General features: G+C 44.9%; 1 protein-coding gene across 1 annotated transcript in view; it reads right to left on the reverse strand.

Annotated features, from left to right (window-relative positions):
* The window catches only part of LOC139922123 (G protein-activated inward rectifier potassium channel 1), a 14,119-nt gene extending 622 nt beyond the window's left edge, over positions 1-13,497 (reverse strand). The window contains exons 1-3 of the mRNA XM_071912568.2: positions 12,832-13,497; positions 5,274-5,490; positions 1-43 (exon numbers count right to left, since the gene is read on the reverse strand). The exon at positions 1-43 is cut by the window's left edge and continues 622 nt beyond it. Of these exons, the coding sequence (XP_071768669.1) occupies positions 1-43; positions 5,274-5,490; positions 12,832-13,497 (926 nt within the window). The remainder of the gene's footprint in view (positions 44-5,273; positions 5,491-12,831) is intronic.
* Positions 13,498-15,763: the final 2,266 nt, after the last annotated feature.

The raw sequence follows: 15,763 nt of genomic DNA on the forward strand, positions 1-15,763 counted from the left end.
ACCTCATCCTCAGTATACGACGTGCGTGCCTGGCATGTCATACCTAAGAGAGAGCGACAGGATCGTAACCATTTTAGTAACTGTCATTAAATCTGTGCAAAGTATTTTGCAGTTCAGTGGCTGGAACAGAGGAAAACAAAATGGTAACACTCTCTCCCATTACCTCTTCTTTCTCTCTGCTGTTCTTCATTGCTTCTGGGATCATTGCCCCATGCTCCTTTGCAATCTACCTTTCCTGCTAGTCAGGCACTGGAGATTTAAATACTGTTCGGAAATCCAGAGGGAAGGAATATTGCCATTTCTCATAAAAACAGCTACACAATCGTGACTACTGACAGGGAGAGAGAATTTCTACTTTATTTCTCTCCCAATTCCAGGCACGTTGCCTCTAATGTTGCCTCTGGAATCAACTAGGAGCATGATATGTGATGGAGGATCTCTTTATATAGTACTAATGAAAAGTGAAGTGAAATGTTAGAATGTGAAATGCATTTGGATAATCCCACCTGGACACCATGGTCGGTCAATCCTGACAGACCTTTTTTTGCCATTAATAGAGGTCAAAGGCAATTCGAAAGAGGTCAAAAAGTAATCCATGTTATCAGTGTGTCTTGTGTTAGTTGTGATAATTGCCAGTTTATATCTGATCAGGATAATTAGCAGCCCTCTAGCACTGTTCCTACATCAATACATCAATGGCAGTAACCATGGGTTCTCTGTTTATTGCATTGTAACTTCTGGCATTGATTGCATACTGTATACTGGCTTGAATCTCCTCTGAGCTCAAACACACTCATCTATTCACAAACAGATGCTGCGCCCTTTTATTATTCTATTTCTTTGCATAAAGAAAGGAAGGAAACTCGTTGAGAAGCAAGGGAATGGTTGCCTGGTGATGCCAGTGCCCGTGGTCCAACTGTATACAAATGTTTACAGCATGATTATGAATGCTTTCATGCATCTTATGCCTTCTTCTCTGGGGTGCCTGACTGTTCAGATTTCTGTTTGACCTCGGCTCTTGTAAAATAATTTCCTTGACATTTCTATTTGTGTCGAGGGTCCTTCGCGATCAATAAGCACTTAGGAGGCTACATACATGTTTTCTGATCCAGTGGCTCTGCTACAACCTGAGCTGTTTTGTTGAACAGGACGGTTGGAGTTAGCTGTGAAGTAGGAGTCCGACCCTGTCCCTCTGAGGGATGATACTTCCAGTGTTATGTCATAGCCTGATGCTATTCTAGGCTCAGCAACTCATCTTCAACCACAGAAAACCTTCAGCAGTCCTACATCTAAATAAAGGTCATTTTTATTCTTAACTAGCCCAAAGGCTGGGCTTTAATCACTAGGTTGAGTTCGGGACAATTCTCCAGCAGTCTACTCTCTGTCAGGATAATGAGTATATTTCTATTGTCTGTAGATATATAACATGGCAGTAAGGCAGGTGCAGAGGAAGCTTACAGGTTTAGAGCCTGACAGGCACACCGGCTTTGTTTCATCATTCAGGCGTCATATGGGTATTCAAGCAGCCGGTTAATGTTTAGTGCATCTTGCATAAAAATAAAAGCCTCAGAACAACTATGCAAACACTTGGCAGACAGAGAAGGAGAGCAGGGTGTCCCTGAAGACGGCTTTATGTAAAATGCCTGGCAGCAGCCATCACTGGCACTGTTTAAATGGTGCATTTCCATATGCCTTTTCTGTGAGACTGTATTTGAATCTATCTGAATCACACACACACACACACACACACACACACACACACACACACACACACACACACACACACACATATAACTAATTGCTAACAATGAGATGTGTGTCATCTGCATAGAAGTTTTTGCCACATATAGCATATAGATGGTATCACTATGAGGGAGCATATAGAGAGTCCAACACAAAGCCCTGTGGGCCACCATACTCATCAGTTTGCCTGTGTAATGTGTTAGAGGACCACAGGGGAAATAAGCCTGACTTTTCTGTTTTTTATTTTCAAAGGTTATGAACTGTGGTGTCAATCATCCCTATGTGTTCTGTTCTGTTCAGTTCTGTTCTGTTCTCTTCTGGTCTGTTCTGTTCTGTACTGTTCTGGTCTGGTCTGTTCTGTTCTGTTCTGTTCTGGTCTGTTCTGTTCTGTTCTGGTCTGTTCTGTTCTGTTCTGGTCTGTTCTGGTCTGTTCTGTTCTGTTCTGTTCTGGTCTGTTCTGTTCTGTTCTGTTCTGTACTGTTCTGTTCTGGTCTGGTCTGTTCTGGTCTGGTCTGGTCTGGTCTGTTCTGTTCTGGTCTGTTCTGGTCTGGTCTGGTCTGTTCTGTTCTGTTCTGTTCTGTTCTGTTCTGTTCTGGTCTGGTCTGTTCTGTTCTGTTCTGTTCTGTTCTGTTCTGTTCTGTTCTGGTCTGTTCTGTTCTGTTCTGTACTGTACTGTACTGTACTGTTCTGTTCTGGTCTGTTCTGTTCTGTTCTGTTCTGTACTGTACTGTTCTGTTCTGGTCTGGTCTGTTCTGTTCTGTTCTGTACTGTACTGTTCTGTTCTGGTCTGTTCTGTTCTGTTCTGTTCTGTACTGTACTGTTCTGTTCTGGTCTGGTCTGTTCTGGTCTGTTCTGTTCTGTTCTGTTCTGTTCTGTTCTGTTCTGTTCTGTACTGTACTGTTCTGTTCTGGTCTGGTCTGGTCTGTTCTGGTCTGTTCTATTCTGTTCTGTTCTGTTCTGTTCTGTTCTGTTCTGTTCTGGTCTGGTCTGTTCTGGTCTGGTCTGTTCTGTTCTGTTCTGTTCTGTTCTGTTCTGTACTGTTCTGTTCTGTTCTGTTCTGTTCTGTTCTGTTCTGTACTGTACTGTTCTGTTCTGTACTGTTCTATTCTGTTCTGTTCTGTTCTGTTCTGTTCTGGTCTGGTCTGTTCTGTTCTGTTCTGTTCTGTTCTGTTCTGTACTGTACTGTTCTGTTCTGGTCTGGTCTGTTCTGGTCTGTTCTGTTCTGTTCTGTTCTGTTCTGTTCTGTTCTGTTCTGTACTGTACTGTTCTGTTCTGGTCTGGTCTGGTCTGTTCTGGTCTGTTCTATTCTGTTCTGTTCTGTTCTATTCTGTTCTGTTCTGTTCTGTTCTGTTCTGTACTGTTCTGTTCTGTTCTGGTCTGGTCTGTTCTGGTCTGGTCTGTTCTGTTCTGTTCTGTTCTGTTCTGTTCTGTTCTGTTCTATTCTGTTCTGTTCTGTTCTGTTCTGGTCTGTTCTGTTCTGTTCTATTCTGTTCTGTTCTATTCTGTTCTGTTCTGTTCTGTTCTGTTCTGGTCTGTTCTGTTCTGGTCTGTTCTGGTCTGGTCTGTTCTGGTCTGTTCTATTCTGTTCTGTTCTGTTCTGTTCTGTTCGACCCTGAACTTGCATTAACAACCTGTTGTATTTTAACTTTCAAATAAATCTAATCAAATGTGCCATTGATGTGAACAATTTGATATTTCTTTGGCAAGATAGGATTTAAATCACAACAGAAGACATAAACTTCTTATCTAAGATCATTGAAGTCTTAACAGATTATGGTTGGATATGAAGTCTCACCAAGAGTGGAGAGACGCTCCTTGATCTGTTTCCTTGGTATTAGATTGAGATGGGAGATTGCTGGTCTACAGCACAAAAAGCATTTTCATAAAAGAGACTGCGAAAAGGAGCTCGAGGAATGAAGGAAATGGAGCGCCAGTCATCTTGAACTATCAGGACTTGATTCCTCAAATAGTGGCTTGAGAGTGATTTCTATTCTAATTGTCTATTTTTATAAAACCACTACACTTGAAACTTGATAGAATACTTTTAATATATCTGATGGAAGATGAGGATTTTTGTTTTGTGACAGATTTGGGGTTGTGTTTATTCTCATCATTGAGTATTGAATAATAAAACCTTAAGAGTTTGCCTATATTCTGCTAATATATTTTTTCAAGCCATTGAAGCAGAAAACCTTCAGTCTGGTGGAGACACACGTACACTCTCGGTTTCTACAGGTTTGCCTCTAGGCCCTTTTGTGCTGAGAAAACCATGCCAGTTTCTTCCTGCTGGGCTTTTTGTTCTGATTTGTCAAACAGAATCAAGGTTGCTTCTACGAACTGAATTAAAACCAACAGCTATTAGGCCGCCTGCATGTGAATCCGTCAAGTCTTGTTGAGGCGTAATTGGAACGAGTTGGGGAGACAATCAGCGAGCTTAACAGCTGTGTCAGCAGCGGCTGAATGTAAATTTAGGGTCTGACAGCAATTCCATGTGAGAGGATAATAGTATCTCTTAATGGGTTGGGGTTAATGGGATGCCTGTTGGTGTAAGGATGACTGTGGATATCTTGGCCCATTGAAGGTGACACTGCCATGGCTTCCCTCCTCTGCTCCTTGCCGCTCTGCTCAGAGAGCCACAGCACAGCGTGAGTAAACTTCTGGCTGCACCCTGATTTAATGACATTATCAACAGTGCACAGACCGTGCTGCCTGCCTGCCTCTATGCTTCCCCGCTGATCCCTCCCTCCTGCTCTAAGCCTATTCAGCACTGTGGTTTTTCCTGGGACAATGGCAAAGCGAGGGTTAGGGGGGAAGGAGAGAAGCAGAGATGAAAGCAAACGAGGCTGAATGAGAAGCAGAGGGAGAGAAAAAGGAAAGGATTCCAGCAGCCGGGATGGGTTTATTTGTATTTGTGAGCCTGGAAGTTACAAGGAAGTATCGTACTGCTAAATGTGACACAGAGAGAGCAGTGTTGTTGCTGGCAGCACCCCGGCTTGGCTGTCTGTAGCTGACAGTGGTGGCTGTATACCACGTCTCACTCTCTGCCTCACAATTACCTCCGCTCTCTGCTGTCAGTTGCAAAATGGAGTGGAACTTCTACTGAAGCCCCTGCTCATTCATCAAAGTGACACGCGCATCTATGACCACAGGCTTTTATTATGCATAGAGTAGGCATAAAACCGATTCTGCAGTAATAAAATATCCCTCATAATTCAATCAGGTTGTCATTCTCATGTGTTGTTCTCACTCGCACGTTTTTGTTTTTTTTTCCGGCTCCTGCTTTCTTCAAATAATGCAAAACGGGGAGAGCAGAGAAATGAGATTTCACACGGTCTAGATTAGGAGCATCCATTAGACAGGGATGTAATGTGGGTTGATATTGATAAATGCATTAACATTTAGATTGGGAGTGAGAGGAATGAAGAAACGAGAAGGAGATATAGGAGTGGGAATGATACAATAGGTGTAGCAGAAGGGAGCTGAAAGCAGCGATGCGAATGCGTGTGCCGAATGCGAGAGCAGCTCCTCACCTGTGGTCTCCACGATGCCCTCCAGGATAACTACAATCTCAAACTGCTCGTTCATGAGCGAGCGCTGGGACAGGTCGAAAAAGGGGCTCTTGGGATTGATTTCATGGCAGATGGTGAGAGGGGACACCAGGAAGAGCTGGTCTGCGCCCGTCCCGAAACCAACGTCCAATTCACACTGGTCCAGAGGCAGGAACTCCCCTTCAGGGGTCTGACGAGACTGAAAATAGAAAACGACAGAGAGAGAGAGAGAGAGAGAGAGAAGCAGACAGACAGAGGGACAGGCAGAGCGAGATATAGTATAGAAATAAAGAGAGAGTATCAGAAGGAGAAGGGAAAGAGAGGATTAGATGTATATTATATCTAAACAGTGCTACAGAGATGATGCGAGATTACAGTGTGAATGCATTAGAGTCGCCAGGAGCCACATCGAGTCTTCTCACGCCAGTAAAGGAGAGCACACACTGTTAGTTGTGTTGTTCCTCATACATGTTCTGGCAGTGCCACCCCGTGTCTTCCGCTCTGCTAATGAAGGAGGACACATACCCTAAAGCTGCAAAGGGGAAGATTCTCTAAAAATGACCTCTGCGTCACCCTCCTGGAAGTGCCATGTTTATCTAATGCAGGAGACACGGCGAATAAAGGGATGATGGAAGACAACGCTTTCCCTCTCTGTCTCTCTCCGTCTCTCTCTCTCTCACTAGAGGGCATTCGCTCTTGAATATTCATCGGTGCCTTGTTTGCGGTGGTTACAGACTTGGTGCCTCACATTGATTTCCAGGAGGACTTGCTGCCGGGCGTGGGAGACAGCCGTGTTTGGACAGGACTTGCCCACGGAGTGTTAACTGGTGCGGAAGCATTTAATTGCCCAGATGACGGTGTTGCACAGCAGCGAGGTCTTGGACTTCTGAACTGGAAGCGGTTTCTGCTCTTTCTGCCTTCAATCTGTTACACCCTCTCATCTTTTTCTCCTTTAGCTGTGACCTCTCTCCGCCTGTCTGTCCTCCTTTCCCGACGGATGCGGAACATGTTGAACATGCCATCGGGAATTAAAAACAATCTTTTTACCATTTCATTTGTCATCGTTTGGGTGATTTCACTATCAACTCCGCTCAGAAAGCAGGCTTGTGGCTTTTGCAAAAGCTTTTCATGTACAATCAATTTGTGATTTTTCTCTTTCAGCATGAAAACTGCAGCTAAATATAGGCCTGTGTGTTTCGAAATTGGTAATGGTTAAAACTAGTTATTTCAGTGTCATTTAACACAAAAGAAAAATTACAACCTTCAAATGTCAAGATTATCTCTGGCAAGCCTCCCATTAAAAACAATGAAGAGTAGGGTAGATGTCACTCCACTCTTGTCTCATAGATATTTCTAATTTTATTCTAAAAAATAGCCCCACAACAAATGCTATAATGAACTACAATGTACACATACGCAGTGCAAAACATCAACAAGCCAACAATCAACGACAACATGAGAAGAATTGTAAGTGTAAAGTTGATTTTCCCCTTAACTGTTTGATACCGACAGTGAATTTTTATACTGTGTTCTCTTTTCAGATTCCTACAGTTTCACCTAAAACTCTGATAATTGGGATGTGTCAGCCACCAGCCACCCACCCACACACACACACACACACACACACACACACACACACACACACACACACCTCTCACCTCTCGCTCTTCCTCCACCACACAAAACTTCACACTGATCTCCCCCTACACACACACACACACACACACACACAGTCCCAACCATCCTCTGTAAGCCCTGCTGCCATTTCCGGATCTTTTGTTCTTTATGTAAATCCCCAAATATTCAGACACATCATTCCCACAAAGGCATTTTTCCCTCTTTCGTCCTTTTTACTGACTCACGCTGTACTCTAGATATGTTTGTTCTGACCAATAGCGGTTAATAAAAGTATAGGGTAAACTTTGACCTCCAGCTGGTGATATCCTCATATTACATACATCAGTTTTATTATTACCCAGAGAGCATTTGATGGATGGAGACATGCAGGAGGTGGCCAAGTTCAGTGGAAACACAAACAAGCACAACATTTTCACAGTGTTACTATTATTTTCACAGTCACGGTAAAAAATCTGATTAAAAACTGTGGAAACTGTTTTGATGGTGGGTTTACCTTTCACTACATCCCTGGTTCCGGCCTTCTCTCTCTCTCTCTCTCTCTCTCTCTCTCTCTCTCTCTCTCTCTCTCTCTCTCTCTCTCTCTCTCTCTCTCTCTCTCTCTCTCTCTCTCTCTCTCTCTCTCTCTCTCTCCCCTCCAGTCCGACCTGTACTGGAGCTACCGGTCTGTTCCGAGCCCGGTCTCATCCTGACCTCCCAGTGACATTGCCCTGTGGCTTCTCCCTTTCCGCGACGCAAACTGTGAACAAAGTATGAGTAAACAGCTTTTGCATCGCCAGAAAGCATTACGGCCTATTTATATCTCCTGTGAATATCAATGAGACGCTCGTTCTGATTTACGTTAGAATTCGACTGTTATGCTGAGGGGTTTGGGGGCATTTGTTTGAGCATTGTTTCGCTCGTCAGGTGCTCACAGCCTGGCCGGCGAACGCTAGCTGCTTGGCATCGCTCCTGCACGCGGGCTATCCCACGGCGGCTCAGGGCGATCCCGCCTTTCACTCCCCAGTCTTTGTCGCTCAAGATTAAAAAAGACGGATGACTGTATGCAAACACTCACATGCAAAAGCTTCTTACGCAAGCCCCGGTGGCGCTCTCCTACGCTGCTCCCTGCACAAAGATTCAGAGATAACCGTGTTTGTTTCTGCTGTCTTTTATGTGTGCATCTGACACTCTGCTCTAGCAAACAAAACCAGAGCCAGATTCTTCTCCCCGAGCATTGACAAAACCCAGACATAACAGGCACTTTTTATGTATTGATTCTCCGCGATGCTTTCGGGGAGATGGTGCAGCCAGAGTGCACCGTTAAAAAAAATAAAGAAATAAATAACAAAATGCTGGATGAGTGCACAAACACATAAGGGGTTGTGATTTCCACTCACGATTCTATACCCACGGTCCCGTATAAACTGAGATCTGATCACTCACTCACCAAGCCAGTCAGCCCGTCCAAGCGCTCATTATCATTAGAAAGGCAATGTGAGTTTTCCATTGCTTACGAGGGGAGAGTGTGTCAAGGCTGTGAGTGATGCTCACGGATGAAGAACGGGGGCTAAATGAAATTGATCGGACCCTAAAGAGGCCCAATCTTCCTATAGTCGACTCAAGCCCTCGTCAATCAGCAGGCGAGTCTCAGGCAAGGTCAGTCTGATTAGGTGACCGGTGGTGGCCTCTGGTTCACAAGCAGAACAAAGCAGACAGGTTGGTTGCGCTTCACCAGTCAGGGCGAACCAGGTGAAAATCGGTAATGGAGGTTTCTTGGAAATACTAAGGTCCAGGCTGAAATGTGTTTTGTAACTCTCTTAAAACTCGGGCTCCGCTTTCCGGCTCGATCAGGTCTTTAATTTTCAGTGTGATACTCACTGACCTTGGCAGGAGTTGGCAGAAAACAGTGTCTGTGACAGTTTTGCTGGTCCATGAAAATGGGCTTTTTGGCGGTGCCTACTATTTAGAGAATAGAGTAGAAAATATATCTAGCAAGGCTCATATGAGAATACTGTCAACCAGCTTATGCAAGGTGCCTGAAGAGGTAGCGGTGTTTCAAAACAAACAAACAAACACAATTTTTTTCTAACTTCAGTTGACTAGCAGTGACACAACAAATAACGCACACCCCACCTCACACACGCCGGGCTTCTTCCAATGCCTCAGCATGAAACTGTCGGAGGAAAATCGAGGTGGAAAAATGATTTGCATGTGTGTGCATGTGTTTACGTGTGCATGTGCGTGCGCTCGTGTATTTGTGAGCATGCATGGGTGAGTTTGCAGCCACAGTGTATTTCTGTTACACTGTACACTATACACCTATGCAGACTCTGTATGTTCTCCAGTGTGGAGCACAAAGGAGATCCCTTCAGATCCCTCAGGTTCTCCGGTTCTCAGGTTCTGGGGTTCACTAATCAATGCCTCCAAGGCCAACCTCTGACCCTCCACCACCCAACAGTATAATTGCATCTCTATTCTTATTAGAAAAAGAAATGGAAATCAATTCAACTGTATACCTCTGGAAAAGAAGGCACTGTGAGAATAAATGAAGGAAAAGCCTATTTTGTCGATTCTATTTTCTTTCTCTTCTTGCCGACAGTCTCTCTCCAGCTCTCGTACCCCGCTATCACTTTGTCTGTCAATTCCTTTACCCCCCCCCCCCCCCCCCCCCCCAGTTATGCCAGTGTCATATTTTCGGCGAGGCTGTTCCACCAGGATGCCCTCTGAGGCTGCCAGCGATGCCCTGCAAGGCTGCCTCTCGACAGCTTATGGTGTGACTCCGTATGACAGCTCCCATCGGTCTGTCTCTTCCTTCCTTCTGCTGTCTGCTGTCTTCCAGTGATCAGCCACGACACTTGAGCGGGAATCTGCTGTACGGACATGCAAACACACAGCAGCCGCAAACGAGCTGTTTCCAGCGTATCATGCCCGGATTCAAGATTTGTCTCTGAATGCAGTTGGCTTGCAGTCGAAATCCCATCAACCGACACAAGTTTCAGAGAAAAGTCAAAGCAGCTTTTTCGTATTATCGGGATGCCGCCTGAGAAATTGGTCCGTTCGTTTAATGACAGGTGGAAGTTGTGGGGTTTGAAGGGTGTGAAGTGTGTGAAGATGTTGGGATTAGAGGCTGTGTGACTGACTGACAGATGGACAGACAGATGATGGCATCAGCAGCAAATGCCTCCAAAAGAGACATAAGTCATGTCAGACAGCGCTTCCTATACTCTCTCTCCCAGATGGCTGTCTGTGACACACACACAAACACACACACACACACACAGGCAGACACAGTTTTTATACAAGTTAAAAGAATTCTTCTGTCAGTATCCATGCACAGAGAGTATCTCCAATGATGAGACACGACCTGAAGAGGGCTGCAATTCAACAGCACCACCAACATTTCTTTGTAAGAACTGCACTGCAAGCATTCAGTCTAAACTGTAATGACAACTTGGGGTTTTCTTTTATGAATTTAACATTATCACCCACTATATGGTGTATGGTATACATATAATATCTGTAGATATGTTCAACCTCAACCAATGCTGTTGTTCTTGCATAACTCAGATCTGAGTCACTTATTTTTTCTACTCTGGCGTTCCATACTCTGGGAGAGCCGTTCCAAAAAAAATTGTCTCGGCAAGAGAGCCTTTGAAGCGAGAGAACAAGGCTAGGACACAAATCCCTGGAGCAAAAATAAAAAATACTGAGGAGCACACAGTGGGTGCTGTATCTGTTGTATTTCACAGAGAGAGGGAGTGCAAAAAAAAAAAAAAGAAAGAAAAAGATGTGGGGTTGGTAGAGAGGTCTTGGAAGAATCTATACTGTTCTTATTCCTTTTATACTCTCAGAGGAAAGGTAAGAGTGTGGCTCTCCACTGCAAAAATTGCCTCAGCCTCGATTATTTTTGTGATGCCACTCCTGTTCCCCTCTCTCTCTCTCTCTCTCTCTCTCTCTCTCTCTCTCTCTCTTTCAGTGCAACTCATCTTCTTGTCTTCTTTTTTTTTTAAAAAGCAGCAAAACCTGAACATTTCACTCCTGGCTCTACAAAAACATCCTATCATTCAGTTTTGTGTATGTATAAATGAAGGGACCATCATGGAGAGCCTATGCGGTGTCACAGGTGCGTTACACAGACATGGAGAGTCTGGCTGAGATGAGCTGAGCATTTGAGGCTCCTCAGTCTTAGAGGAGAGACGGGGGGAAATCGGCGTAGACTTGTGTGATTGTACTTTGTGCCTACAGGGCCGTTCACTGTCTCTGCGCCTGTGGAAGAGCTCGGCTTCTCCCTGCCTCCCCCTCCGCCTGCATGCATCATTAAGCTGACCAACGCTCTGCTCGATGCGCTGTGCCGATGTGGATGTGCGAGGGGGGGAGAGAACGCAGACATAAACAAGCTCCAAGCACCTCGCCGATGCCGTTTGTCTTCTTTACAGCCCATTTTGCACATTGAACATAGATGTGGCTGAAAGGAGCTCTCGATAATAATCAATTAAGTGGAGGGCCGGTCCACTCTCCACACACCGTTTGCGTGAGTGTTCGCCACAGTATATCACGTTGCCCTTGTTCACTGTGTGAGGTTCATTGGCCCTATTCCCTGAGATGTGCCGGGTTCTTCATTAGCCTGCCTGTTTACTTCATTAGGTGTAGAGTGGAGAGTGGCAGGAAAGATGGGAGAGAGAGAGAGAGAGAGAGAGACGGGGGATGGCATGCAGCAAAGTTGGTGAGCAGGATTCAAACCCGCAACATCATGAGTACTTGGGTTTTACCTTTGCCTACCAATCCACCAGGAAGCCCAAAGGAAAGCCTGCACTGAATTACGTTTTTGTCCTTTCAAACTCTCTGTATAGAAGGGTTTTTTGGAAGCTGTATTCAAACATCATAATGCTTTACAACACTTTATATCTCAGGAAAGAGAAGGGAAATTATACCCTCGAGAAAAGAAGGAAAATGATGCCTTTCTTTATGGTTGCCATAAATACCCTTTATGTTTGCCACTGGCTCCCAGGAGTGCTGTTGATCTGACTGGGGATGATCTGTGCTAGTATGTGAAACTCCCTCAGCACTGATTCCCTGGCAGAGCTTCATGCTTTGAGGCTGAACTGTCACGCCACATCCTCAGAAGCCATATCTCTGTCTCTGCCACTCGCTGATACACACCCCTGTCCCGGAGTTAAACCACCTGGCTCTCCAAATGTCACCAACTGGAGGAGGACTGATGTTGGACACGGTGTTTTTCTGCTGCAGCGCTCCTCACAAAGCCCACAAGTCCCTTTGCTCTCTTATCTCCGTGGTCTGAGATGCGCCTGGCTGCCACTCAGCCACACAGCCCCACCACTGACGGATTATGGTAATGCTATCTTAAGCCTTTTTTGTTTAACAAGGCACATATTGTGTAGTGGGAGCCTGCTTACAATTAAGCTTTGCATAAAGAAGATTACTTCAGATCTTTTGATATGCAACATGCAACTGTTCCTTTCCACCGTGGGTTTTTAACCTTTTAGATGAAAGGAGGGGGAATGAAGATACTTCCACCATGCAAGCTGTCAGTCAGGAGTGCAGTCACTGTGCAGGAAAGAAACTGTGTTGTGTTTTCAATTCCCCAAGGCTGCCACAGTATGTGATACTTTGATTTGGAAAGGGTTTCACACAGCTGAGAGGAGATGCTGCTGCCTAATGAAGCAGCAGTGACTCTAAGATAAGCAGGATAATTATTACATTTTCATTTCCAAACTATATGGTGATTCTTTCATTACATTGAGATTGTGATTTGCACTTAATATCCATGTCGTGCTCAACTTTAATCCCCCTCCTCCAGCCTACACTTTAGGGTTTCAGTAGGGACTGACCCCCGTGGGTTCGTTTATGGTCATTAATTAACAGCACCGTGACGCAGGGCGCATCTGGCACTTGTTTGCCTTACCTTTATGAGTTTGCACCTGATCTGAGCGGACACCATGTGGCTGTTCCGCAGGTTGCCCACACGGAACATGAGGCACAGTTTGCCGTCTCGCTGAGAAATCACTGCGTCCTGACTGAACATGAGCGTCTCTGCGCGTTTCTTGGGTTGAGACATTTTTATGAACATGCAGCCGATGAGAAAGGCGTCCACTATGGAGCCCAGGAGCGACTGGAACAAGAAGAGGATGATCCCCTCCGGGCACTTCTCCGTGATGTACCGGTAGCCGTAGCCGATCGTGGCTTCGGTTTCGATGAAAAATAAAAAAGCTGAGGGGAAGTTGTAAACATTGGCCACGCAGGGGGTATAGGACGAGTCGTGGCCATGGTTTAGGTCTCCTCTGATGTAGGCGATGATCCACCACATAGATGCCATGACCAGCCATGCGATCGTGTAGGTTAGGATGAAGATGAGCAGGTTCCACCGCCACTTTAGGTCTACCAAAGTGGTGAAAAGGTCAGAGAGGTACCTGCTCGTCTCTCCGCCGAGGTTTCCGTGCTGCACATTGCAGCGACCATTCTTCTCCACGAAGCGCTGGCGTTTCTTCTTGACCGGCGCTGAAAAAGTGGTGGCCCGGTTTGTGTTTACCACCTGGTAGTCTTCGCCAAATTTTCTACGAAGTGCAGCCATTTGCTTGACCCGAGCTCTCCTGAAGTAAAGGGTAAATTACTTGCTGTTTTAATCCATCTTTTTGTTTGTTTGAGCCCCAAAAAGACTGGTTATCTGCAGTGCGTAAAATGCGCCATGGCCACTTCAGTGCGCACGGATGTAAATCCTCGAAATAAAATAACTCAAGTATGTCAGTATTTTAATAGCAAAGCTATTATCCGTTTATTTGGAAAGATTTCCACCATTCCTCCAGTTATATGATGGATCAGTGTGGCGTGACATCAAAAGATCAAGTCGCTGAGGTGCCTAAAGTGGTGCGCTCTGCTCAGTCTGATGGTGATGCTCACCAGTGGAGCGAATGAGGAAAATACGAGGAGTTGTCTACCATTCACAGCTTCTGGTGGGCTGTAAAAGATGAAAAGGGAGGTGTGTGTGTATGTGTGTGTGTGTGTGTGTGTGTGTGTGTGTGTGTGTGTGTGTGTGAGAGGGTGAGATCTGGGGAGAGGGAGGGATGGAGTGAGGGAGGGGAGAATTGTAAAGGAGTGTGTGTGAGAGAGAGAGAGAGAGAGAGAGGGAGAGAGAGAGAGAGAGAGGGGAGGGGGGGTCTATTAAGGTCTATTAAGTCAGTGTTGGACTTAAATGCTATAAATTCTTTTCTCCAAATTCGTAGATTGCATTCACATTCTAGTTCATTATTGATGATTAATAGCATGGAGAGTCATACAGAGATCCTAAATGGTGAGGTTGCAGGATACAGAATAGCTGTACTTTCAGGTTAGACTATGCCATCTACTGGATGAAGCAGTTATGTGCATTGAGGAAGTCCTGGTCTAGGGAGCACATGTAATGCTGAACAGAAAACTTTATTTCATGCGGGACGTGATCACATTTAAGCTGCAAATAACTATTTGTGTTTCTTTTAAGCAGCTTGTACCTGTACCAGATTGGTGGAGGTTATTAAATTGACAATAACAGAAAAAGCCTTTTAAATTCTTCCAAATACTTTAAGATTTCCTGAGGACACCGTTTGAAACCACTCTGTTTTATGACTCCTTACATTGATTACATTAAGTAACTTTACCAAGCACTGTCATGAAGCTTTGTTTTAAGCCTGGCCATAAAGCCTTCTCTTCTTTCCTATGAAGCCCTCTTATTGATTTAGCCATTGGCTGACTGCTCCATTGGAGGCTCCTCTATCTAGACTGATACCCTCCCAAAGGACGGCCTTAAAAGGGACGGCTCGACCTTGGCACTCTTTTGGCCCTGTTGTAATCAGACAACAAACAAGCACCAGTATTACTAACCAATACACAAGTACAGTCTCCCTGTAGAGTTTCAATTAGGCTAGTAGTAAAAAACAGAAGCCGCCGTTTAAAGGATTGTACTGGCTGCTGATTTGCAGCTTTGAAATGTGTCACAATGTTCTAAGACTTTGTCCTGCCCCTGAATCTGTGTTGACACGCTATAGTACACCTCTAAACTGAAAAGGTGACTGACAATAATGATAATGTGATACTTTATTGATCCCTATTCACTTGCTCGCCCCCCCCCCCCCCCCTCCTGCGAGGTCAGAGGTCAGGATCGGCTACAGAGCAGCACCGCTAAGGAATCAGTGAGTTGCTCAAGGAGACTTCAGCAGGCCGGATGTTGAGCCCGGGCCGTCCAGTCGACAGTCTCTTTAAGCTCGAGGCCGCACACATTAGGCAACATTTTCTACTGGAATGCGATAAAGCCTACAACATCAGTCTCCCATTCATTCTGGATTGAGCAGCTCCAGGCTCCAGTGGCTCTGAATGATATTTTTTGCCCATGCCTGGCTTTAAAAATGGCCTTCTCCATATCATTTGCAATTTAAAAGATATTAAATAAAGCTGACTTATTCCCTGGCCATTACATCAATAAGTATGAATAGTAGGCTGACTTAAAAAAAACAGCTGTGTTTTACATAAGCCTGTCCTGTTTAGTTTAGCAAACAAGTGTGTTGAAAGAGATAAGAAAAGATGAGGGCTTGTCTCATTCATTATGTCCATAAACTTGATAAGGATGTTCTTGTCATAAAAGTTACGTTTTTCTGCCATTTAAATGTGATTATTCTGCAGTTTCTGCGGCCTTACAGGACCTTACTTTCTTACATCACCAGCCTATGTTATGTGACTTTTACCCTTCATTTGTGTTGGATGACTCGGGCTGGGGAAGTTTGGCAACAGAGCAGAGGAAGCTAATGAATTGTACCATTACAATTGCCTTTACAGCCATTAACTTGGCTACTGTTAATGAACCAGCAACT

The sequence above is a fragment of the Centroberyx gerrardi genome, chromosome 7 (genome assembly GCF_048128805.1).
Source record: "Centroberyx gerrardi isolate f3 chromosome 7, fCenGer3.hap1.cur.20231027, whole genome shotgun sequence".
NCBI lineage: Eukaryota > Metazoa > Chordata > Actinopteri > Beryciformes > Berycidae > Centroberyx > Centroberyx gerrardi.